General features: G+C 46.7%; 2 protein-coding genes across 6 annotated transcripts in view; one reads left to right on the top strand and one right to left on the bottom strand.

The window, feature by feature from the left end:
- Window positions 1-2,353: 2,353 nt before the first annotated feature.
- Window positions 2,354-7,393, top strand: Uts2 (urotensin 2). 2 transcript variants are annotated; one of them, XM_055615038.1, is made up of 4 exons: window positions 2,354-2,518; window positions 4,328-4,438; window positions 5,755-5,798; window positions 7,226-7,393. In XM_055615038.1, the coding sequence occupies exons 1-4, from the start codon at window positions 2,416-2,418 to the stop codon at window positions 7,337-7,339; spliced, it is 372 nt and encodes a 123-aa protein (XP_055471013.1). In that variant the 5' UTR covers window positions 2,354-2,415; the 3' UTR covers window positions 7,340-7,393. The 2 variants fall into 2 exon arrangements, with proteins under 2 accessions (XP_055471013.1, XP_055471011.1); XM_055615036.1 differs by lacking the exon at window positions 2,354-2,518 and having other exon boundaries at window positions 4,129-4,438.
- The window catches only part of Per3 (period circadian regulator 3), a 47,560-nt gene continuing 27,358 nt past the window's right edge, over window positions 4,387-24,588 (bottom strand). Inside the window, exons 16-22 of one of the 4 annotated variants that reach the window (XR_008721014.1) lie at window positions 19,029-19,259; window positions 17,709-18,400; window positions 15,161-15,248; window positions 14,065-14,245; window positions 13,051-13,201; window positions 10,616-11,774; window positions 4,387-4,500 (exon numbers count right to left, since the gene is read on the bottom strand). Coding sequence is in view for 2 of the 4 variants with exons in the window: in XM_055615034.1 (XP_055471009.1) it covers window positions 11,691-11,774; window positions 13,051-13,201; window positions 14,065-14,245; window positions 15,161-15,248; window positions 17,709-18,400; window positions 19,029-19,259 (1,427 nt within the window). In the remaining 2 variants the exon portion in view is untranslated. Of the gene's footprint in view, window positions 4,501-7,416; window positions 7,686-9,266; window positions 11,775-13,050; window positions 13,202-14,064; window positions 14,246-15,160; window positions 15,249-17,708; window positions 18,401-19,028; window positions 19,260-24,588 lie in introns of those variants that run through there. The other 3 variants (XR_008721013.1, XM_055615034.1, XM_055615035.1) reach the window with 3 other exon arrangements.

The raw sequence follows: 24,588 nt of genomic DNA, 5'->3' as shown, positions 1-24,588 counted from the left end.
CACTAAAAGTCCCCTTTGTGTGCCAGGAACCTATGATTTTGTTTTGTGACAGGGTCTTGCCTGTGGCTGGCCTCAGCTTGAGGTTCTCCCGCCACCATCTCCCACGCGTTGTGATTGCGGGTGTGCATCATCGCGCCTGCATCCCTGTGTTTTAAGAAAGAATGTCGCAGCTAGCCGAAGACATGATCCCCCTTCAGGTGGTTGCTGTTCGTGGGTGTCCCAGCATAAACGTGAAGTCAGTCTTGGCGTGTAGTTCAAACTCTCTCTGGGTAAATTCGAACAAGCATCTGCTCCCACCAACCACGGGTGAAAGCTGTGATTCCACAGATGCTCAATCTGGTAACTTGATGAATTTAGTGGGCTCACGAAGCATAGGTGAGGGGTGGCAGGCAGGAGCGCCGATCACCCCCAAACCAGCTGCATTCTGGTTTCGATGGAGCCCTCCCTTCAATTAACCCTCCACCCTCTTGTGGCCCGAGAGCACACAGCTGGCAGTGAGGCACAGGAGGGAAGGTTGGAACCCCAGGTGAGTCTCATGACCTCGGCCAGCCCCCCTTCTGTGAGGCCTAACCCTGAGGGACTGGGTCTCTGAGGAAGATGGCTGCTCTGCTCGGAGGGCAGCACCTACAATAGTGCTTTACACAGCTTCACACACCAACTGTGGGGGCTGGGTGAAAGCTCAGAGCATTTCTGGGACAAGGTGACATTGTCATTGACAGCCTGTTGAAGAATGATGCTAATTTTCATTGATGCCTAGGCCTTCCACCCTAACTTAATTAGGCCAGGCACTAAAACCTTCACTAATAACTGTCAGGAGGACCCCTGAGTCACCAGGGAATGACAAAGCTTGGCCAGCAACCAGCCTCTGGGGGAAGGAAAAGTGTGACTTCACTGCTGCCTCCCTCTACAACTGTCCTCAAGGGTCACCAAAGACCCCTAGATTGGCCAGCCCACTCCCCACCTGTTGGCAGTGGCAGAACATGAATGATTGACATGCGTCTGTACACAAACTGCACATATGCAAATATCCCATCACAGATTTTTAGTTTTCGTTTTTGAGCAGGATTTCTCTGTGTCGCCCTGGAACTTGCTGGAACTGACTGTCCTGGAACTTGCTCTGTAGACCAGGCTGGCCTCAAACTCAGAGATCTACCTGCTGCTGCCTCCTGGGTGCTAGGATTAAAGGCATGTACCACCTGGCCCCAGCACAGACAACAGATGTACAGACCTTGAATCCCCTGCCTCCATCGCCCATATGTTGGGATTACTGGCCAACCCTGCCAGCCCTGGTTTATGCAGTGCTGAAGACTGAGGGCTTCATACAAGCACCCCACCAACTGAGCGGCATCGGAGCCTATAGCAGAGCATTTTAGGAAAAGAAAACAATCTCTTTACCCTAAGGCAACTACTTCCAGCTTCATAATATTCCATACCAACCCATACAACACGTTTTGGGTTGACTCCCTTTTATTTCCATTTTCCTGTAGTTATTGCTTATAATCTGCTAACTTAGACTCAACTGGGGTTTATAGGTTTAGAATTGGGTACCTGTATACTAAATGCAGACTTGTGGATGTAGCGTAGCCTGGCAATAAATTCAGGGTCCTCCTGCCTGTGGCATGTTGGACTACAGTTGTCTGCTGCTTCATGCCCACACTCTTGCTCTCTTCCTCGCTCTGTCTCTCTCTCAAAAGAAAGCAAAGTTCTAAGGCAAGAACTGAGGTGATGTGAGTTAGCTGCTAGCAGCAGCCCTTTTCTGGGATGAGTTGAGTCTGGTGAAGCCCTGCCCAGACCTGGTCCTGGCCAGGCAAGGGTGGGGATGCTCTTCAGTCCTCCCTGATTAGTATCAGCCAGCCCTAGGGAAGTGTCGAGGGCCCGTGACTTTACACGCAGCCAAGCTCACACGGCGGACATAAGCCTTGAGCAATGCTCGCTGTGTCTCTGCTAGTTCAAACTGGTTTAATACAACATGACAACTCATCTATTCACTAGTGATTTTTTTTTCAAAAAAAAAAAAGGAAGCCTAATGCTTTTCGTCATACCCCACATCACATCTGCTGCCACTCATAAATTCTTGTCCTGCCTCAGCCACATCACATCTCTCCCTGCCTTTCACCTGTGATTTACTGCTCCGTTACTTATTTTGCCAGATTTATAAACTTTGCAGTGCTTTATGGAATACCCACTTTGTCCAACAGTCAACAAAGCCAGTAAATTTATTGTCTATGAATTGTTACTTTGAAAAATTACATCAATGCAGAGTGATTGCCTTTTAGCCTCCCTAGCCAATAAATTCATCTTATTTTTTGGAGGGGACATATGAGGTCACAGGATGATGGATAAAACGGGCAATCCCTCAGTGAGGAGTCAGAAGTTCTCTGGAGCAGCTGCCCAGCAGGACTTCTCCTCCTCATCATGGATCAGCTGGCCTTTTGTTGCCTGCTCTTCGTGGGACTCCTGAACCCACTCCTGTCGCTTCCAGTCACTGACACCGGTGAAAGGTCTCTCCAACTTCCAGGTGAGGTGATTGCTTCTATCAGTTGTAGGTGCCTGCTCCTGTAGGAGCAGGAACGGGATGCTGGCTAAAGGGGGTCTTCATGCTTTGAAGGCTCAAGGGACCCTCACTGTGTCTTAGATTTAGCCATGGCCATGATCTTCTCTAAGCAAATTGCTTATCTCATGTCACAGATGCACTTCAGACTGCTGTGGTGGTCAGCTTCATTTATAAAAATTGGACTGAGTTTAAACATTAGCTTCAGTTTTTGAATGAGCCGGTTGAGTGTAGGCATGGTTTCCCCAACTACAGACTAGTTAATTTGGTATCAGGTCGTGTATTAAGATCCCATAAAAATTTTAACTGGATTTAATATTTACTTTTGGCTACTAAAACAAAAATTCTTTTATATTTGTTGTATGTGCATGCACACACCAGGGCCCTGACCTGAAGGAGCTGGTCTCCAGCATGTGGGCAGGCTTGTGCTAGCAACCTTCCTGTGCTGAGCCAGCTCACCGGCTCCTGCTTTTGGGCGCGTTCAGACAGTTTCCCAAGGCAGATGCTCTGGTCTCTGCGCCGACCTCCGGCCAGCGTTCACTCACATTCTGTCCATCAGCCGCTGGGGTCACTGAATTCACACTGGCACTTAGCCTACTGGTCAAAAGCGGGCATGAATCAACTCTGCTATTTTTAAAAGAGCCAGTGCACAATGCGAAGAGAAACCGGCAAGGCTCAGACAGCAACGCCACTTTAGAAGGTCTACAAGGGAAGCTCAGAGACGAGGGTGGCCTCTTATTCAGATTCCAAACAGGTGAAGGCTTAGAGCTTTGACAGAATTTTTGCTCAGGCTTGTTTCTCCCTGAACATCCTTCCATTTACACACCATCAAAATTGTGGAGGGAGCCTTCTGAGGACTGCAGGCATGTGCTCGATGCCTTTGCAATGCTTAGTTCACCATCTTCCACCAAGGCTGCAGGTGAGGATGTGTCAGCCTGCGGCATTCCAGTGTCTTCTGTGGCTCTGCAGCCAGACTCCCAGAGCATTTCAACACGCTGGCACCTGCTCAAGACACACGTCTCACTGCTGGCCTCCACCGGTCACCCATCTTGCACGCACCTAGCATACAGACCCTGCATGCATACACCCTGTGCACTTAGCACACACACTTTCTACACTTACACCCGTTACTGTGAATTACTCCTCACACGCATCTGACGCACGTGCTGCACGTACTGACCCCTCACACCACACTTAGCACACACAGCTTGCACACAGCACACACCCAGAGCGTACTGACCATACACACCTTCCATGCATTTACCTCATTCCCTCACGTACCATCTACACCTCATACACCTTGAGTGTCAATCTCATTTCACACAGAAGTAACAAGGCAGCATCTGAAGCATCTGAGAGGTGCAGTAGAGAGATGCTGCCATCACCTTCCCTATAGGAACTCTCTCTCTCTCTCTCTCTCTCTCTCTCTTTCTCTTTTGCCTTACATTCATTCAGAAACCTCAAAGCCAGGGGCAACAGGTTGCAAGTGGAGATGAGGATGAATCACTTTCTGAGCCAAACCTGCATTTGGGGTCTTGTGGCACTGCTCCCCCTCCTGCCCAAGGAAGGTGGCCGCAATGGCAGGGAGCCGTGGTCCACGAGTTCCTCACCTTTGGACTCCTGATGGCCTGTGTTGCACCTTTATTTCTGCTAAATGCCACTGTGACAGATCACCAAATCCTCATTTGGTGTTTCAGTATCCACCTCCCTCAGACAGGGAACAGAAAAGGTCAGGTGAAGGCCAGAGTGGGCTAGCTGTCTGTTCCTACCTCACAGAGCTCGAAGAAGATGCCCGCTCGGCTCTGGAGGACCTGGAGAGGACTGCCCTCCTGCAGACACTTCGGCAGGCAGTGGGTGCAGAGGCAGGCGAAGGCCTTGGGGAAGCAGGTAAAGGCACGCGTGGACTTCTGGGTGGACTCCATAGATACTACATTTGCCCTCTATTCTAGCTGTTGGAGAAAGCTGAATTACATAAAATACCATTTCCTGTAACACTTCTTAGCCTTAGTCTTCCTCTGCCATCCTATTGTACGCTTCTACCAGACTTGAGGCAAGTCTAGGCTCCATAATAAAGCATATATATCCTCAAGCCAAACCAACAACAGCAACAGAAATGCCCTCTTGGAATCAATTGAAGAATTAATTGAATAATAATAATTAATTGAAGAATCAATTTAAAAAATGCAAGTCAGGCTGGAGAGACGGCTCAGAGGTTAAGAGCCTTTGCTCTTCCAAAGGTCCTGAGTTCAATTTCCAGCAACCACATGGCAGCTCACAATCATGTGTAATGAAATCTGGTGCCCTCTTTTGGTGTGCAGGCACACATGCAGACAGAACACTGTATAAATAATAAATAAACAAATCTTTTTAAAAAATGCAAGCCAAATGTTTAACAGGCCAAAATGATGAGTAACAGTAGACACAGTGACTCATACCTATAAACCTCGAGTCTGAGGCCAGCCCAAGACCCTGTCTCAACAAACACACACACTGTGGAAAAGATAGCAGCTTTGATTATTTTTTGTTTCTCCACATACTGATGAAATGCTCAGAACATCTGGGTACAAGATGGAGACTCTTTCAGTAGACATTGCTAACCAACAGTCCAGCTCTATTTTTTGACAAACCATGAGGTTAATGAGAAAAATTTAAAAGTCTGAGGTCAGAATCCTTGTCTGCACTCAAGTACACACTGCCTCAGTGTGAGGACGGGAAATGAGACACAACTTAAGGATGCTCTATTTTCCCTCCCTGCATGTGTGCTGTACATATAGGTGTGGGCCTTGGAGTTGTATGGAGGGGATTTTCTCCAGCTCTCTTCACTTTACTTACTGAGGCTGGCTCTCTAGCTGAGCCCGGGCCTTTTTAATGCAGCTGGGTTTAGCCCAGTTTGCCCCAGGGGTCCTGTCTCTACCTTCTGCTATCAAGGTGGCCTCCAAGCCCAGCCAGTTTTTACACGGGTCCTATGGTCTCAACTTTGTCCTCAAGCCTGTAGCTAGTACACCACAAGCCATCGCCCAGCCACGGAGTCTTAGTGTGTTTTAAAATAAGCATAACTGCCGAGCGTGCTAGCAAATGCTACAGGTGGGTCTCTGTGAGACCAGCCTGGTCTACACGGAGAGCCCCTTCTTAAACAAACAAACAAACAAACAAACATACAGCCAAACAGCAGACTGACAACACGGTATCAACCTGTCTTCCAGATCCCAGTACTGACACCCCCGACCCAAGGGAGAGCCTGAGGAAGGTAAGGAGCTCCGGCTTTTGAGGGAGAAAAGCTGAACTTCTCAAACTCAATTTACAGAACCCTAATCCTTACCCAAGACTGTTCTAAAGAAATCATGCCTTAAAATAATTAGCCAGTGTCCTTCCAAAGCACAAGTTTTCTGAACTGACTCACAGAATACATGATTGTAACAAGAATTTAACAAGCGCCTGCTTTGGGTAAATTTCAGTAAAGTGTAAGGCTGCTGCCAGGTTTTCGGCCCACTGCCCTGCTGGGACCCACAGCACTGCCATCACTAGGAAGCAGGTGAGAAACGCAGTCTTCACCCACAGGACCTTCCAGTCAAACCTGCAATTTAAGCCATGTGCAGGGGACTGAAACATCAGTCAGTGTGGGGCACAAGGCACCACAGGAAGGGGACTGCAGGGTGGTGTGCTCCTCTTCTGGGTGGGGGTGACAGGACATGCACAGACAGAGTGTGGGGACTGCTGTATGTTCCCTGAGGGGGTCTCCCTTGAGCTTGCCCTCTGCCCTGGCAGTCTGTTCTGAGGTCAACATTGATGGGCCTTTAAACAAGCCCGTCCCAGTCCCATAAATCAAGGTGCCCCCGTTGCTGTAATCGCCACAGCATCCTGGCCTCAGCCACCTTGAGATGATATCCCAGAGACCACCTGAAGCCCGTAGGGGACAAACGGCTTCTGTGTGCAGCTAGTGAGGAGTCATTGCTCAGACAACTACCTTTTTCTCAACACGAGAATTGTCTTAGCTAGGGTTACTATTGCTGTGGTGTAACAACCAAAGCAAGCCAGGGAGAGAAGGGTTTATTCAGCTTCTGTTTCCACATCACTGAAGAAGTCAGGACAGGAACTCAAACAGGGGAGGGACCTGAAGGCGGTGTGTGTGTGTGTGCGCGCGCGTGCGTTTGTCCTCCTTACCAGCTTATCACGGCATGTTCAGTGTTTTCTTACAGAACCCAGGACCACCACCCAGGGATGGCAGCACCCACAATGGGCTGGGCCCTCCCACACCAACCACTAATTAAGAAAAAGCCCTACAGGCTTATGGCTTGATATTACAGGACTTTTCTCAAGTGAGGCTCTTTCCTAACTGATGACTCTAGTTTGTGTCAAATTGACATAAAGATATCCAGTACAAGGATTATCCCTCAGGCCTAAAACCGTTTATGTAAGATGTATTTACTTAATTCTAGAATAAAAAATAAGCTATGGCTCAACCTTTAAAACAGGCCAATTCTGACAGAAAAGATCTACATTACACAGAAGGCAAGTGTCCAGCACTGCTTCCTGACAGAAGTACTGCACAGAAAGGTCACTGAGAGGTCAGGGGAACTCAAGGCAACAACAGGGTTAAGCAGGCTGGGTGAGAGCTGCAGAGCCCCAGTGAGGACTCTGAACTAAGGTCACTTATCTCTGGACTTCTGGTTTCAGGCTTTCTCTGGGCAAGATTCTAACACTGTACTTAGCCGTCTTCTGGCAAGAACCAGGAAACAACATAAGCAACATAGGACCGCCTCAGAATGCTTCTGGAAATACTGCATTTGAGGAGAGACAAGCAGCAACTGGTCTCCTCAGAACCACCACTTCAGAAAACTAAAAAGGAAGATGCTTGAAGAAAAAAACCCAGGCTACCACCACCCTGTTCTTCATTATTATGAGAAATAAACCCTCTATGTTCCACAAGAATCACTCATGGTGGAGTTTACTTACATATATCCACAAGCATCACATACAGTTGGCTTTACTTACATAAACATCCTGAAAATCTATAACCCATCTCCCCCCCATTTGTATTTCCTTTTTCTCAGAAATTTTCAAGTTGGGCTGGAGGTGTAGCTCAGCAGCAGAGACTGTTGCCTAGCTGTGTGAGTTCTCTGTTCTGTCCTGGGTGCTGCAAAACAAGGAAGGAACTGTCTAAGTAGAGGCAACATGTGAGCACACACCGCAGAGTAAGAAGAAAAAGGCATAAAAAAAAAAAAAAAGATTTGGCCAAAAGTCTCTGAAGTCACAAATGATTTAAAAGTAAATTACTTCATTATTACATCTTTTCAACCCTTAAAAAATAAATACATAAGTCGCTTGCGGGAGTGGGGTGGTGGAGAGGAAGAGGAGGTCTCTGGTATTCCTGAGCTTGAAAAGCTGGAATGCAAAGGTGCCTGCACTGGGGAGGGCGGGGGATGGTCTGCAGCGTTTCTTCTGGGGAGTCTGCATGTACAGATTCTTGCTCTGGGCTACAGTATGGAGCACTTGAACCTTCCCTGCTTCCAACCTCTGTGGACTTTAGCGTCATGGCTGACTCACTTTAAGTGAGGGAAACTCAATTCCCTTCAGCTAATAACGGCAAAACACCCTGAGTTCTCAAGCGCTGACATGGGGATTCAGGCTGTGGAATGGAATCCAGGTTATTAACATTTAAGCCCCATACTCCATGCACAACTGTGGCAGTCTGCAGATGGCCAGACACCTTGCCTGGAAGTCACAGCCATGACCACAGAGCCACAGGCTGGGAGCACTGTCTTCCAAAGAAGCAAGTTTTCCTACATGAGTCCAGCCATTCCACCGAAACAAGCAGCTGAGGGTCAGGTCTGCATCAAGGCACCAACCTCAAGCCACTGTGTAACCCTTGCTCACCTTTGTCACCAAATATCACCAATGCCTTCAAATACACCTCTGAAAAAGCTTTCCTAGTCTAGACACAATGGTGGCAGCTCAGCAGGGAAAGCAGGTGTGTAAACTCAAGCATTCTTGCATCAAGTCTGGCTATGAGACTTGCCGCTCAGTGTAGAAAGCAAAGTAGCTCTCACTTTTGGCAATCCCCAAAAGCCAACACTAGCTTCTAGTGCACTAGTATGTTCTAAAAACCATCACTAGGTGTGGTGACCTGGGCGAATATTTTACGACTGACTGCTAAGCTCACGGAGTCCTCCACCGCTTCAGCAGACTACCTGTAAAGCGAGAACAGCAGCCTCCGGGGGCTGTTGTGAGGTTGAGATGACACAGTTCCTACAGAGCACGTACAGTAGCCTGGCTGGACACAGACACTATGAACACTGGGCTATGCTGGTCTTGCTGTTGTTATTAGAGGAAGGTACAAATGACTGGAAAGGCATAAGACTTAAGGCCTTCCTGGCTCCAGGGTCAGGATTCGGGGTCCTGCTCTGTATTTTGCTCTAATAACAATTGGACTTTGTAGACGCTTCAGGAATAATTTTATAATTTTACTATACTGGCATAAGCCAATAGCATTACACATATGTCTACACATACAAATACCCAGGACCCAGTGAACTCTTCTCAGGGCTAAAGTGAGGACTAAACATACTACAAATGCCTCTGTCTTCCAGAACAGGAGCAAAGACAAATTTACAAGGTAAACACTCGTGAGAATGATGATGTTGACCTTCAGGGAAAGCAGGAAGCAGCTCTAGCCGACACCACACATGCTCAAAGCTTGCTTACACAATGAAGAGCACGCTCCACTTTTATATATACACTGTTTATTGTTTTTACTCAAAAAAGATGCCAAATGAAAAGATTAATATCCACTGAGTACAAGCAAATTCACAGTTAATTATAAACAAATTGCCAATTTGGTTAAAATTTACCACCTTGTGAGCAAATATTTTACTCAATCCATCCACACTATCTGCTTTCAGAAATTTTGACCTCTGATCCAAGAAAATAAAGCTTTAGGGAAAGGTTTATGTAAACACTGAAGTCTACAATACATACTTCTATTACCAATTCTCTAGTCATTAATATAAAAGTCAGTAAGTGTCAACAACAGTTCTCCTGGGTAGGGCCCCCATGGGGGGCAGCAACCTCTGCTGGACCAGCGCTCAGAAGCAGGGGTTGCTGGGTGCACTGACAGTGTCCTAGCAGAGGCGAGCCTTGGTAAGAGACTTTACAGACCTGACCACAAGCACCAGTTTCAAATCAAGCCTGGCATAAAACAGACTCCATGAGAAGTGGAGTAAGGCAGAGAGATACGGAACTGTGAAACAGGTACCCGGAACCTATGGGAAAGGGCCTCTCTACCAGAAAAAGTCAGGTCTGATGCGTGTGTACACAAATGCTGGGTGACCCTTGGTAGCTCCAAATAGCAGAGCCCTTCCCTAGAGAAGGCCAACCTGACTAACACAGGCCTCGGACACCCCTCAGCCCTCCAGATGGAGTGGGTTATGAGAAGTCTCTAGTTGCACATCAGGAATACTTGTACGGAACTGCTTAATACCACACAATCCTAAGAAATGTCACAGGCAGCATTTGAAAATGTTTGTGACACCTTCTGACAGGACTGCCATCCAGAGAACCCTTAATTTAGAAACAAAGTCTGAGCCACAGAGCAGAAGGGCCCAGCAGACGTCATGACCTTGTCCTGACTACAATGACAGAGCACTTATCAACAGCTAGAAATTGTCAGAGGAGAAAAATGTCTTCCTAAAATAAAACAAAACAGCAACAACAACAACAACAGGAAAAGAAAGAAAGATAGAAAGGAAGGAAGAAAAAGAAGGAAGGAGAAAGGAAGGAAGAAAGGGAAGATAGCCTGCTGGAAGTGATATGAGTGAAAGGTTACTGCAAGCTCATTCCTTTCAGGTCCTTCCTCTGACCTCCATGGTGTGGGTCGCACAGTCAGTCCAACTTGAAGAAGGGACCTTGGACTTCTGTAAGCTAGAGCACCAGAGAGTGAGTGTGCAAATCCATGAACAATCACACTCACTTCCTGAGACAGAGCTGCTTGGAGAGCACTGACTCTTGGGATTTTGGGGTCACTGAGCTCCCGTAGTGTAGTCTCACTCTGCAGCCCCAAACACTTACCCCTGTTCAAGGGCAAACAAAAGGCAGTGCCAGTCAGACCTCTGGTCAGCATGGAGACCTCTTTGTGGAACTCCGTGAAAAGGAAAAGTTAACTGTTAGTTCTGGTACGCCTGAGCACACACACCTCCAGAATAACACTAATGTAATTTTAAAAACCTTTCACATTTAACTTATAACAACAACAACAACAACAACAGAAAGAACTTTAAAAAAATGCTACCGGGTGAGTACGAGGCTTTTTTTAACATGCAAGGCTCAACTTCAATTCTCCAAAGAGTAAGCCTTGTTCTAGGAGACAGATCTTGGAGAAAGAGCTTGCACGAAAGGCAGCCATCAACAGGAAGTTTATGGACAAGAACAGGCTCAAACAACCAAAACCATAATCCCACATTTCCTAGAGAATGATGTACTCTACTGTGTTGTGAGAAAACTGGAATGTCTCTTCACGATCAGGAAGCACCATGCTGTACAAAGCTTAGATCAATGTGTTAAGCTCATGGAAAACATCATGAGATCCACATGACCTACAGACGAATTTCAAGTATTCTAATGGGAAATGATGTAACAACAGAACAAAACAAATGAGACTAAGGCTTGTAACTTACTCAGGGTGACTTCTGAATCAACTTTTATCAGACACATACCTCTTCAGAGGCAAGCCGATGTCTTCAGGTGACAGCTAAGCTACAGAAGGCTTCTCATTGGCAGTTTTAGTATCAGGATCAAGAGCCTATGCATACCCCTGCTTTGAGAAAATGTCATCTATTAAAAACCAGAGAAGGGAGGGCTGGGGACACAGGTCAGCAGGAGAGAGTCCCAGCCTAGTGTGTGCAAGGCTCTGGGTTTGATCCCCAGTGCTACCAAAAACCAAAATGAAACAAAAGCCAGGGAAGATCCAGGAAGTGTGTGCAAGGCCCTGGGTTTGATCCCCAGTGATACCAAAAACCAAAACGAAATAAAAGCCAGGGAAGATCTTAGTGTGGATGACTTTGTCATTGAAGACCTTGGTGAGGTGACAAGACATCTCTGTGTCCCACACAACCTGCAGAGTATGAACTGACATCTTCACAGTTGCTCAACTGGTGTCTTCTGCTGTATGCTGTTCCTGGATCTCTGTGGTGTCACCAACTGAACCTCTGTCTTCACAGGGGACACAGGTCTCCAAAAGAGAGCAAAGACAAGTGTGTTATTTGATGTTAATATCATCTGATGCGTTTGAAAACAACGAAAAGGCTGAATTAAGGGAAGATTTTTACAAGCTGGTTTTTGTCACTTGACACAAATCTAGACATATCTGGGAAGAGGGAACCTCAACTAAGAAAATACCTCCATCAGACTGACCTACAGGCAAGTGTGTGGGGCATTTTCTTGATTAATGAGTGAGGCAGGAGGCCCCAGCTCACCGTGGATGGTGCCATCCCAGGGCTATGGCCCTGGCTGATATAATAGTAAACTGACCAAGCCACGGGGGAACAAGCCAGTAAGCAGTGTTCCTCCATGGCCTCTGCGTCAGTTCCTGCCTTGAGTTTCTGCCCTGGCTTCCCTTCATGATGAACTGTGACCTGTGAGGTCAAATAAGTCCTCCCCTCCTGAGGGTTTTGCTTACAGCACTTCTAGTACAGCAACAGAACCCTAACTAAGGCAGAAGGCACAGAAAGAAAATACATGAAAAAATGGGAGCATCAACAAAGTAAGAGGACACAAAGAAGCTATCAAAACATCCTAAACCTGAAAAAGACAAAACAGGTTAAACAACAACAACGACAACAAAACACCTCACTGGAGGAATTCAAAGACAAATTTGGGGAGAAATGAGAACTGAGACTTGAAGACCAGAAATGATACTGTCATCAAAAGGAGAAAGACCAACAGAAAGACCAATAAGCTGCACTTGGAGCTTATCTGGGTTTTATCTGTCTGAGTGGACTGACAGGCATCAGAGGAAGCAGCGAGAAGAAAGGAAAAGGCTGTAGAGCCCAGCCTCCTTCCTGCACTTTCCCCCAGTTCTCTGTAATCTCACCTCAGCTGTGCTGAGTCCTAGGAAGCCTGCAGAAGGGCTGAAGGGTGGAGGACTCCATCTGCGGAGCTATACTGTAAAGTTCACACTCAGGCTGGGGTGAGGTGGTTTTGGTGAGTGGCTGTTTTGGGGTCACCCATGCTCTATATAAGCTCGATAGGCCCCTGGTTCGCTAAGCTGGCCTTTACTTTAACAGTACTTTGATCTGTGTTCGGGCCCTACCTGGGGTGAACAGACATTCGTTTCTGCCTCCCCAGGAAACTTCACCAACAGTGTCAAAAAGACCTGTATTCAAAACTTAGTACACATTGCACTGATTATTTAACATGTACACACTTTGTATTTAAAACACACAGGTACTTGTGAAGGTGAGGAACACTAGTTACCAGGCCGGTGGTATGCGTGGTGACACACTTACTTGGGGGTGTGCTTCTCGAGGGGCAGCGTGGCTGTGGACCCAGGACCGCACCTCGGCGAGCTCCTCCTTCTGCGCAGGGGAGAACTGGGGCTGCTGCTGCTCCATGCTGCTGAGCCTTTCCAGGTCTTCTCTCAGCACCTCTTCCCTAGCCCTAAAAACAACGAGGGACTCTGAGAACAGCTCTTCTCTCCCTGTGCCAACGCACTGTACGTCTGCAGACTTAGGACATAACTGAAGGTGGGCACGGTGGCGCACACCTCCAATCCCAGCACTTGGGGGGGCAGAGATAGGCGGATTTCTGTGAGCTCAAGGCCAGGACAGCCAAGGCCACAGAGAAACCCTGTCTCGGTGTAACCAAAAAAAAAGAAAAATACTTAAGTGAATTATCTGCCACCCTGACGTAGCAAACCTGCTTCTTGGGGGCAAACAATGTGTGATGTTTAAATGAAGCACATCAAGAAATGCCTTTCCTTTGGTCCTCCCCTACTAGAGGCAAAAGGAAACTTCTTGAACATGTGCACCCTAGAAGCACAGTCCGTGTGCTCCAATCTCCTGGTTTGGGTGACCAGCGTGTTTGTTCTGTATTCATCTACACATGCATAGCTGCGATTCTTCCTTCAAGAGTCACTGCTTGAATTAAAGTAAATACATCTGTAAACAAATCTTTTATGTTTATATAAAACATTTAAAATCATTTAATATAGGAAAAAAACACATTAGAAACCAAAAACGAAGCCAGTGAGACGGCTGGAAAGAAAAGGGCCAGGAGTGATGACTGGCTGCTACCTTGTCTCCATGTACACTCCACTGTGGCGAAGGTGCCTCCCCTCTTACCAAGCCTCGTGGCCAAGTCTGGGCCACACATGGCAGACAGAGAGAACAGGCTTCCATATGTGTGCCATGGTACATTCACACATGTACACGCAACAAAATTAATAAACTCTAATGTAACATTTTCAGAATTAAGAAATAAACCATGCAAACATCGAGCTGTTTTTCAGAAGTGCTCTGTACCTCTCTGGCACCTGGTACGTCATGAGAACACACTCCGGCGTCTGCTCTATCATTCTCCAGATAGACTCCTCAGCCATCCCAGGGAAAGCTGCATCTCTCGGTCCATCCTGCGACCTCTGTCCATTTTCAGAGACTTCAGAACAGTCACTGCTACTGAAGTCTACACTGCTGGTACTGCTTCCTACCAAACATCAGCAAAATGGAAACACGTGTCACAAGTTTATTTGCCAAAAAGAGGTGGTGTTCAAACTTCAGCCACGACCTGCCCCCCCCACCCCAGCAGTGGCAGTTTCTAAAGGTGTTAACTAGATACTTACCAAATAACCTAACAATTTCAAATGACATTGAAAGTCACAGCACTGGTCGGAGGCCCAGACCTGAAACAGCCGCCCATACAATGTAATCCCAGTAACCATCTGTACAGTGTAATCCTCGTAAGCAGCAGAACGGGACAGACCACAATACAGTAAGACGGAATCTCAACAGCACTGTTCTGAGAGCCTCTTAACACCAAAACCTCCACACGGACTGTTCAGGCTACGTGAAACTACAGAAACTCAAGTGGCAGAAAGCACACCAGTGCGCCAGGACAGAGGACAAGGGCAGCGGCTGATGGCTGGTCTGAATATAAAACAGCCTCATAGGCACATGTTTGGACAACTTGCCCCTCCGCGGTAGAACCTTCGGGACAGGGTGCACAGGGTGCATAGGGCTCTGAAAGTGGCAACATGGCCCCACTTCAGGTCCTGTCTGCTGTGCTGAGGTCCCTCCACCTCAGACCAAGATGATCTGGCCTCCACTCCTTCTCTGCCTCCTGTAAGTTCCACCATAGTAGTGAGAAGAGTAGTGAACACAGACCGTAAAAGGTTTACAGACAAACTTTCCAGAACAATAGAATATTCTAAGTGGTGACTGTGACAGTTATACCAATGCCAGTTTTGTCAAATATAAACACAGTCACAAGAAAGCCTACTAAAAGAGGGGAGGAAGCCCCAAACTTTCTTTATACACTGGTGTGTAACTTTCTTTATACACTAGGCGGCCTTGGACAAAGTGATCTGGTAATAGCGTGAGAAGCTTTCTCCTGGTCAACTACCTGAGGCAGCTGCGGATGGAGACTCCTGGTGCACGGATGCTGTGGCCAGCTCACCGGTGGCACAGTGACCGTTATCTGTAACACAGTGCTGGAAGAAGGACACAAAGGTACTTAACACTTCTGGAAGGAGCAAGAAGGCAGATCTTCCACTCATGTGTGAAATGGTATGAGATTCACACACGTAGATGAGAAGTGAAGATGCTTAAGGCTGACTCAAGAACGTGGCTAGAGTTTCTTTACAACTATTGCATTCTTGACAATAGCTGCATGCCAGGTGCCACACAAGCATGGGCTTTCATGTATCTCTGTCATCTGGCAGTCATATACGGCCAGCTTCTATGTTCTGAGCATGGTGTGTCAAGCTCTAGGAATGCAATAGCAGATAAAACAAAGTCCCAGTCCTCTGAGAAGACAAGATGCAGAGGGAGAAACACCATGTATCAGTCAATCCTTAGCATAAGCTACGAGGCAGCCATCTCCCCAGCTTTCTCGTATAGAAACACAAGCTAAGTTAAAGGCTCTGCTGAAGCTGGCCCACCTAGAAACCAATTCCCAGAGCTGTCCTTTGACCTCCACACATACACTGTGGCACCTGAGTACCCAGCCTGCCATCACTAAAACTAAATAACCTGTATTTAAGTTTAAAACATTTATTGTGCATATATGCACAGGCGCACAGGTGTTTGCAGGTGCCTGCAGAGGCCAGACACGAACTTGGGACCCTCGGGCGCTGGAGTTATAGGTGTTCGCAGGACAGCTGATATGTGTGCTGGGACCTGCTCTGGCCCTCAGGCCTGCACAGCAAGCATTCTGAAACACTGAGCCATTACCTAGCTCCTGAGCTGCTGTCTTATTTCCTAGCCCCGGAAGCTCTATTCACTCACCATCACAAGTAGTGTCTGGGAAGACCCCTCGGTTAGGAGCCCTAGATGTGCCTGCAGAGGACCTGGGTCACTTCCTATTACTCACATCTGCTCAACTGTCTGGAACTCCAGGCTCAGGGGAGCTAACCAGCTCTTCCGACGTGCACCCACTGCATACAACATGCGCGCTGACAAAACACTCACACAGTAAAATAAAACGCCTATTTTTGAGTCTACACCTAAATTCAGGAATGCCAGACTCCGAAGTTTAATTTGATAGATAAATTTGAAAATGCTTTTTTTAGGTAAAGAGTTTGGAAAATTTACCTAAAATTTTTCAAATTTTGAAAATGACATGATAAGCATGGAAGGATAGGTTGCCTAAGTTGCCTGCTTCCTGCTGCTCCAAACACAGGCTCCTGCCTCATCCACACACTGCTGTTCCAGGTGTACACAGAAAGGCATGAATTCTACATCTCTTTGAAGAGCCAGAGGGACACGGTGCCTACTGAGAGACCGTGCCTCCTAAAAAATGTCAGGAAAGCTATAAAGTCTCAACAATATGGCTTTCTAAGTAAGACCTGAACAAGGACAGGACAACAGCCATGCTGACATGGAAAGGGGGGAAATCATTGGTCCCCTAGCCTCAGATAGAGAGCTACAGGGAACTAGGAACACCAAGAGTGGGAGAAAAATAGTCTTTCCCAGGAGAGCCTACCAGTTCCAAGCAATAAGCCCTGAAATCACATACACTAAAGTAACTGTATAGACTGGGCAGACTGAACTCACATATTTAGGAATATGCACATAGGTATGGTATTCAGATATTTAAGAATTCATGTATATTGTAATTTTTATTAAGAGCTACACACATCTATAACAACAATTGAAAAAAGGTGATGACTTTGAGAAGAATAAGCGGGGGATTATGAGAGGGGCTTGGGAATGAAAAGGAAAAGGGAGAATGTAGTTACATTTTAATTAAAAAGGTTTAAAAGTATGAATTATAAATTCATGTCCTGTCATTTGGCTTATTCCTCTTACTAAACCACAACTACAGCTATAATTTATAAGAAATGATCATACTGTTTGATACCTGGGAATCAAAATTTAAAAGGTGGTGGTGCACGACTTTAATTCCAGAATAGAGGCAGGTGGATCTCTGAGTTCAAGACCAGCCTGTCTACAGAGTGAGTTCCAGGGCAGTCAGTGATTCACAGACAAACCTTGACTCAAAAAACCAAAAACCAAAACAAAAAACAAACAAACAAAAAAGAATTTGAGAGGTACAGATGAATCCATTCAAATAAATTGAATGGTAGCCCAGCATGGTGGTTCAAACCTTCAGTCCCAGATCTTGGGAAGCAGAGGCAAGCAGGTCTCTGAGTTTGAGACCAGCCTCATCTACAGACTCTGAGTTCCAGGACAGCCAGGGCTACAGAGTGAAACCCTGTCTTGAAAAACATAACTAACTAACCAACTTTTTTTTTTTTTTTTGAAAGAGAATTTGTGGAAACCCTCCCCAAGCATCAAGAACAGAAGACTTGTTCATTTCTGGCCCACAGGTGGACAGGGACACACTTCTTGCTTACACAAAGCAGAGCTGAGCCCTAATCCCAGCTGTGAGGCAGATCACCCACTAATGACCAGGCTGTCAGTGTGAGGACCCAGGCTTTCTCACTCACGTGGGTGCTGACTGCATCCCTCACACACTCAGCATCTGGGCCAATGCCTTCTCTCACTGGATTTGGAGCTTCAGATGGTGCCGGCATTTCTTCCTGGAGTAAATTTAACTGTAACGGCGAACTGCTCCTTGAACTGATAAACACAGGCTCTTCACTGTGTGTCTCCCTATTCTCCTCCACTCTCCTTTGGTCTGAAGAAGTTGGTTCCAGGCTTGGAGCCATTGCTGGTACTAAGGGTGTCATTTCAGAAGAATCCGTGGCCCCCAGGAACGGATATGGAGAGAACGATGCTGACCACAGAGGAAGGATGGGGGTGCTGTGCAGGAAAATGGTCATGAAGGTATCCAAGGAAGCAGAAGGAAAAGCCGAAATAGACTGAGGGCCAGTAGACAGAGGTGGACATTCAGCTGCAGAGGCCCCAGCTCCCAGAGAGGCCATATCTTGTAGGGAAAAAGATGGAAGGAGAAAAGTGGCCTGGCTGGGAAGTACCCAGGCTGGCGGCAAAGCGAGGCTTGCCGCATGAGGAGAGGAGATGGCAGGAGAGCTCCGGGGCTCTCCGTCTGGAGGGGGTCCTCTGACATGGGGACAGAAGTCAGCACTGGGACTGCTGGTGTCCAAAGGCACCAGCAACTTCTTCCGTTTGTGCTTCCGTTTCTCACTTCCAGCACATCTGGGGTGTTTAGAAGCAGAACCTGTGGAAATGATGAAGATGGAGACATGTTACAGAAAAAGTGAAAAACAAAGAGAAAGTCATGGCAAGTAATTTTAAGTATGATCTAATGAATTAAATATTTGCCAATACTTTTAAAAATTAAAAAAATTGTTCTAAGTCAACAAAAATTCTAGGTAAAAATTAGTGCTCCAAAATCAACCAAACCTAGCATCTTAATCAGTTTCTTATAAAACTGTCCTTGGATCCAGACTCTGACGAGCTCCTACATAAGCTGTGGAGTAAGTGTAACTGTTGTTCACCTTCCTCCTGGCACAGCTGGTGCTGCACTGCCATAGGGCTATGCCTGCAGCCCTGGCCACCCACAGACCGAAAGTAGTCAGAAAAAAAGCACAGCTAAAACGAACAAGTGCAGACTCCCCACTGTCCCTCCAGTTAAAATAGTGCAGTGTGCTAAGTGTTACATAAGAGGTCAGCTGAAGGAGAAAGGACGTGGAAAGCATGAGCAGGTCACACACAAATATTATACCCTTTTACATGAAGGCCTTGAGTGTCTGTGGATGTGGGGGTCAGTGTGTCACCCACAGAAAGACAGTTCAGCCTGCGTGTGATTCATATTAATCGAAGGGCATATTCTAACACTTAACTACCTTCAACAGAGGAGAACTTAGTACAGTTTCTGTTCTCTTGCTGAAGATAGCAACTGTAAGGTGAGGTCAGGATCTTTTCCCGGAACCTGTCAACATAGTTCTGTTCTTCCTTCTGTGTGTGTGCAGAGAGGACAGCTGCTGTGAGCCCCACATGCTTAAATTCTTCTGCAGTCAGGTGAGATGGCTGTGTTCTCAGGGTCCAGGGCTGACATGCTAAGGCGACACTCTCTGCTGAGAACACAGAAAACAGATTTAACTATACTTAATAGCAACTGTTTATTTCTATTTTGTAACTGCTTTTCTCTCTTTCTTTTTAGTTTTTGGTTTTTTGAGACAGGGTTTTTCTATTTAGACCAGGCCGTCCTGGACTTGCTTTGTAGACCAGGCTGGCCTTGAACTCCGATCTGCCTGCCTCTGCCTTTTAATAAGTTTCTATAAACATAATTGTTGGAATATAAAAAGTTTACCAATACAGTACAAAAATTCTTTTCCTCTTTCTTACATATGTATTTACTTTATGATTATAATAACATATAGATATTTATTTAGATTTTGATTTCCATCTCCTTACATTTTTAGATTTTTGGTCAAAAATACTGATTTAGAAACAGAGCTTGGAATTCACTATGTAACCCACCTGTCTGGGATTACAAGTGCACATCTAGCTTTTGAACTTCTTTATATTTGTTTGTTTCTAGACAAAAGTCTCTCTGTGGAGCCCTGGCTGTCCTGGAACTCACTCTGTAGACCAGGCTGGCCCCGAATTCACAGAAACCCGCTTGCCTCTGCCTCTCTGAGTGCTGGGATTAAAGGCATTTGCCACTATCCTTTGCTCAATTGATTTTTTAAATAGCTAACAAATTTATGACCCAAACACCAAGTTTTAAAACCAGTTTGGTAAACTCTTCCTGTCCCTCCCACTATCTACCCAGTTCCTTTTCATTGTCCCCATAGAAAACCGCTTTCTGCCCTTCTACTTGGTTTATGCATAGATGAAGGGGCGTGAACAGAGGCTCACGTGCTGCCCACTGCCCTGTTTTGTCTGAAAAGGCACACACGGACACTAGCCTACAGGCCATCTCCACTGGGGAGTCCAGCAGCACACAGCCGTCTCACCCTGTACCTGCAGCAGGGCACCCGCCTGCTCCCATGGACCCCGCATGCTCCCGTGGGTGGACTCTGAGCGTTTCCAGGACAGAGATCAGATGGGTGCTGTGCTGGCTTTCCCAGCACTTGTCCTACCCACACAGCTATGCACTATCTTGGCAGCCTGGCTAGCTTTGGGCCCATGACACTTCCAAAAATGGGCTCTGACTTGGTGTGAGTCAATGTAGGTGCTGTGGCCAGCAGGGTAGCAGGGAGCAGACTGACCTTCTTGCCTCAAACCATTAACATAATGGACACAATTATGAAATAAGGTTTCAGGGCCCTGAGCCTCAGGTGGAGTCTAGTCAACTCCATAAGAGGTAAGGCTAGAGCTTCCAAGAGAGAGGCAGAGAAGACAGCTACAGAGAGGACTCCAGAGAGCCAAAAAGCCCCACCCCCACTCAGGAAGTGTTTGCCTTGCGTTCTAGGATGAGAGGAGACAGAGGGAATGACAGCTCAAGCTTAAGGAGCAGTGTTTCCTTCACAGGCCAGATTAGTAAACCTCATCTCTGGGAGAGCAAGAAAAGCTCAGCAGGGAAAGGTACTTGTCAGTAAGTCTGTGACTTGAATTTGATCCCAGGAATCCATGTAAAAGGAAAGAAATGACCCCAAAATGTTGTCGTCTGACACAGACACATAGACACAGATACACACACATGAATGATACAGGAGCATACACACATGCAATTTACACATTTTAGAAAACTATAAAACAACAGGCTTTCCTGTGGCTGTGGACAGAGGGTTCAGTAGCAGGGATGCATCAGGCCTAGATACGCAGAGCTTGAGTCCCTCCTTAACATACTTTGAAAGTGAAGTCCGAAAAAGCCAGTGTTTCCAGGAAAATTAACTGGGTCTCAAAATAAATACCCTAGACTTTCTCAGAAATACAAAAACATTGTGACTCATTTAACAGTGACCTGCATCCAATACAAAAAGCAGCAATGAAGGGGAGGAGGTCCTCCCCTGTTAGTGGACTTGGAAAGGGGCAGGGAGAAGATGAGGAAGGGAGGGAGGGAGGGAGGGATTGAGAGGGAATGAGGGAGGGGGCTACGGCTGGGATACAAAGTAAATAACCTGTGATTAATATAAAAAATAAATAACAAATAAATTAAAAAAAGTAGCAATGACACAGGTGTGGGGGCACACACCTTTAGGCACTCAGGAGCCAGAGGCAGGTGATCTACTGCGCTCCAGACAGCCAGGGCTACCTAGAGAAACCACCTCTGATGACCCCTCCCCAAAGAATCTCCTCTCTATCATCAGAATTTAGAGTTACTTGTCTGTTTTACTGCTGTCTACAAATTTTAGTATGCTATGCCTCATGCGTATTTATTTCAAAATATTTTCAAGGTCCATTTTGGGCTTTTTCTTTGGCCCAGGGATTATTTAGAAGTGTCTCTTACTGCCCAAGTCCCTGGCTTTAAATAGTATTGCTTTTCATATAGTTCTCAGCCAGAAGGCGCATTTTACGTAGTGCCCACCCTTCTACGGCGGAGACGTGCATTCCAGCACAGGTAGCTTACACGCCAGTGCCGCCGAGTGTGCTGGAAAAGCGGCAGTGCAGTCAGCTGCAGTGTCTGCTGAAGATTACTCAGGTCAGGGTGGCCACACTGTTACTCAGCTCAGCCACGTGTCAGGCACATTTTAAAAGTACCTTTATTCTTTTTAATCGCATACACCTGCATGTGTCTGTGGATGAGTATCTCTAGTGCCAAGTGGCCTCAGAGGCCTGGAGCTGGCATTACAAGTAGCTGTGAGCCACCTGACATGGATGCTGGGAACTGAACCTGGGTCCTCTGGAAGAGCAACGAGCACTCTTAGCCACTGAGCCATCTACACATACTATACACACTTTTGCCCAAGTGTTTTATCAGTTGCAGATGGTGTCTCCACAGCCACAGTTTGGAAAGTGACCTGACTGTGGCCATGGTGTCTGAATTTCTCATTGAGTCTTCCCACTTTTTCTTCCTCTTTGCAAGCTCCACTGTGGTGAATACACACTACTACTATGTCTTCCTAGAAGCTCACCTGCCAGCCTTCCCTACGACATGTCCCTGACAAGAGTGTCTCGGGTCTATTTCCCTGTGTTCACACAAGCACTCCCATCCCTTTATACCTGTTATCTGATCTGTGTCCTTTTCCATCTGTTTACTCTCAACCCATTTTTTGTTTTTTTAATTTAAAAGTGTACATGTGTGTTAGGTCTAAGTAGAGTTTATGCATGTGAGTGCAGTAGCTGGGGAGGCTAGAAGAAAGTATCAGATCCCTGGAACTGGAGTAACAGGCAGTTGTGAGCCTCCTGATGTGAGTGTTGGGGACAGGACACGGGTTCTGCAAATACAGTACATGCTCTTAACTGCTGAGCTATCTCTTGAGTCCTTGCGTCCTTTTAATTTAAATTAAAAGTAATTTAAATTATAGACAACTCATAGGCAGGAACTGAGCTCTATTTCTATTCTGGCAACTTTTGCCTCCTTTTGTTCGCTTGTTGAGACAGTACCTCACTATCTAATCCAGGCTGGCCTAGAACTCACAATCCTCCTGCTTCTACTTTCCAAATGCTGGGTTTACAGGTGTGTTACCGAGCCTGGCTCCAAGCTTTGCCCCATAACTGCAGTATTTAGTCCATTAAAGGATGACTGAGGGTTTGTCGTCACTACCCGCCCCCGTCATCTTTTGGATTCAGGTATTTTAAATTTTTTCATCTCAATTTCTGGATTGGCTACAGCTAATCTTTGTGTCTCACACTCCATCTTAATTAAGTAGTCCCGTGGGGCCAGGAAGCTGTGTAACCAGGGCAGCTGGTCCAGAGCAGGAGTAGGGTCAAGTCTTGTCCAAACCCTGGAAATCTCATTCTGAGGTCATCAGAAGTAGGACTGCTCCCTCCCTGCCCTGAGCCTGTACGTCCTGGCACATGTAGTCGTATGGCCCCCACCTCTGCCATCCTTGAGATGGTCATGTATGAACAGGTTACAGGTTAAACGTCCTCTCTCCTTATAAGGTCCTGTCCAGTAAGCACTTGAATTCCTCTTCATGTGAATAAGACATTCCCAGCACCTTGCCCCAGCCAACTGTGCACACTCACCCTGAAGGCCTCTGCCCGCTCCCCAGGGGTGTAAATAATAGCCTTTGTTCCCGCCAGTGACGGAGGTGAAGCCTGTCTGCGCTAAGTCTGCTCCCAAGTGCTCACCACGTCCTGAGGTTGGTCTCTATCCCCTGGCCATTTCTGCCTTGCTTTCCCTCCCAGGATCCACCGATTTTGAGGTTGTGATTACCAGTGGTCTTATGACTGCCGAAAACCAATTTGATGTCTTGCTTACCACTCATGTGCAACTGAGTAAGGGAAAGTTATTTCTTGAGCCATGCCTTAGTTGTTTCTTTATAAGAAATAAAGGTGGCTAGGAAGGCCCTGTGGTCACCTTCCTCAGGAGTTCATTACAGGGTAAGGCTGTGGACTTAGAAAGCACAGGCTCAGGAACGCTGACACGTCATCCAGCTGGCCAAACCAGTCGTTACTGACACAGTTCCTCCCACAGTCCTCTGAGATGGAGGGCACAGAGACAAGCCATGTGAAAGCAGGGTATATTCTGATTGGCCAAAGACAGCTCTATCAGAACTGAGCTAGGATTCAGGACAGGAGCAAATGCATGTGCTTGTTTGGGTGTTTTCTGAGTATGTGGGCACCTCATTGGGGAGGTATTTGCTGTGGTTGTGGGTACAGTCCACCACAGAGGAGAGACAAGGCAGCGATACTGTGAAGCAGCTAGGCTGTACCCTCAAATCATGAGCCAAGACCACCACATTTGCCTTCGGCTGTGGTCAGGAATTCTGTCACCACAACGAGAAAAGTAACCAACACAACTCCCAAGAATGGAGAACAGAGCGTCCACAGCAGCTGCACGGTGTACACTTGCCAATACACCACTGAGGATCAGTAAAGGTAAGCTATGGACAACCCCAATACCCAACTGAAGAGACGTGTCCCCGATCCACCTGCCAAGTCATTGTGAGAAACCAAAAGTCAAAAGGACAGCAGGCAATGAAAAAGAGTAAGCGGATCAACATTAGAATAATTTACTGAGTAACTATGTTGGAAAGGACACGCTCTAGTGACTTAGTAAGTCAAGACGAAAATGAGAACATATATGTGACTCATTTCAACATGTGAAAGACATTTTTAAAAAGGTCAGTGAAAGGGGCTAGAGAGACAGCCTAGAGGTTAGGAGTATTTGCTGCTCTTGCAGAGGATCCAGGTTTGGTTCCTAGCACCCACAGGGTGGCTTACAACCCCCTGTAACTCCAGTTGCAAGGGATGTAGCACCCTCTTCTGGCCTCTCTGGGCACCAGGCACACACAATGGTGCACATACATATATGTAGGCAAAGCACTCATATACACAAAATACAATCCC

Source organism: Psammomys obesus, unplaced genomic scaffold (genome assembly GCF_907164565.1).
Source record: "Psammomys obesus unplaced genomic scaffold, mPsaObe1.curated_primary_1811, whole genome shotgun sequence".
Lineage (NCBI taxonomy): Eukaryota > Metazoa > Chordata > Mammalia > Rodentia > Muridae > Psammomys > Psammomys obesus.
Note: the sequence above shows the minus strand (reverse complement) of the source record. Positions and strands in the feature narration are given on the sequence as shown.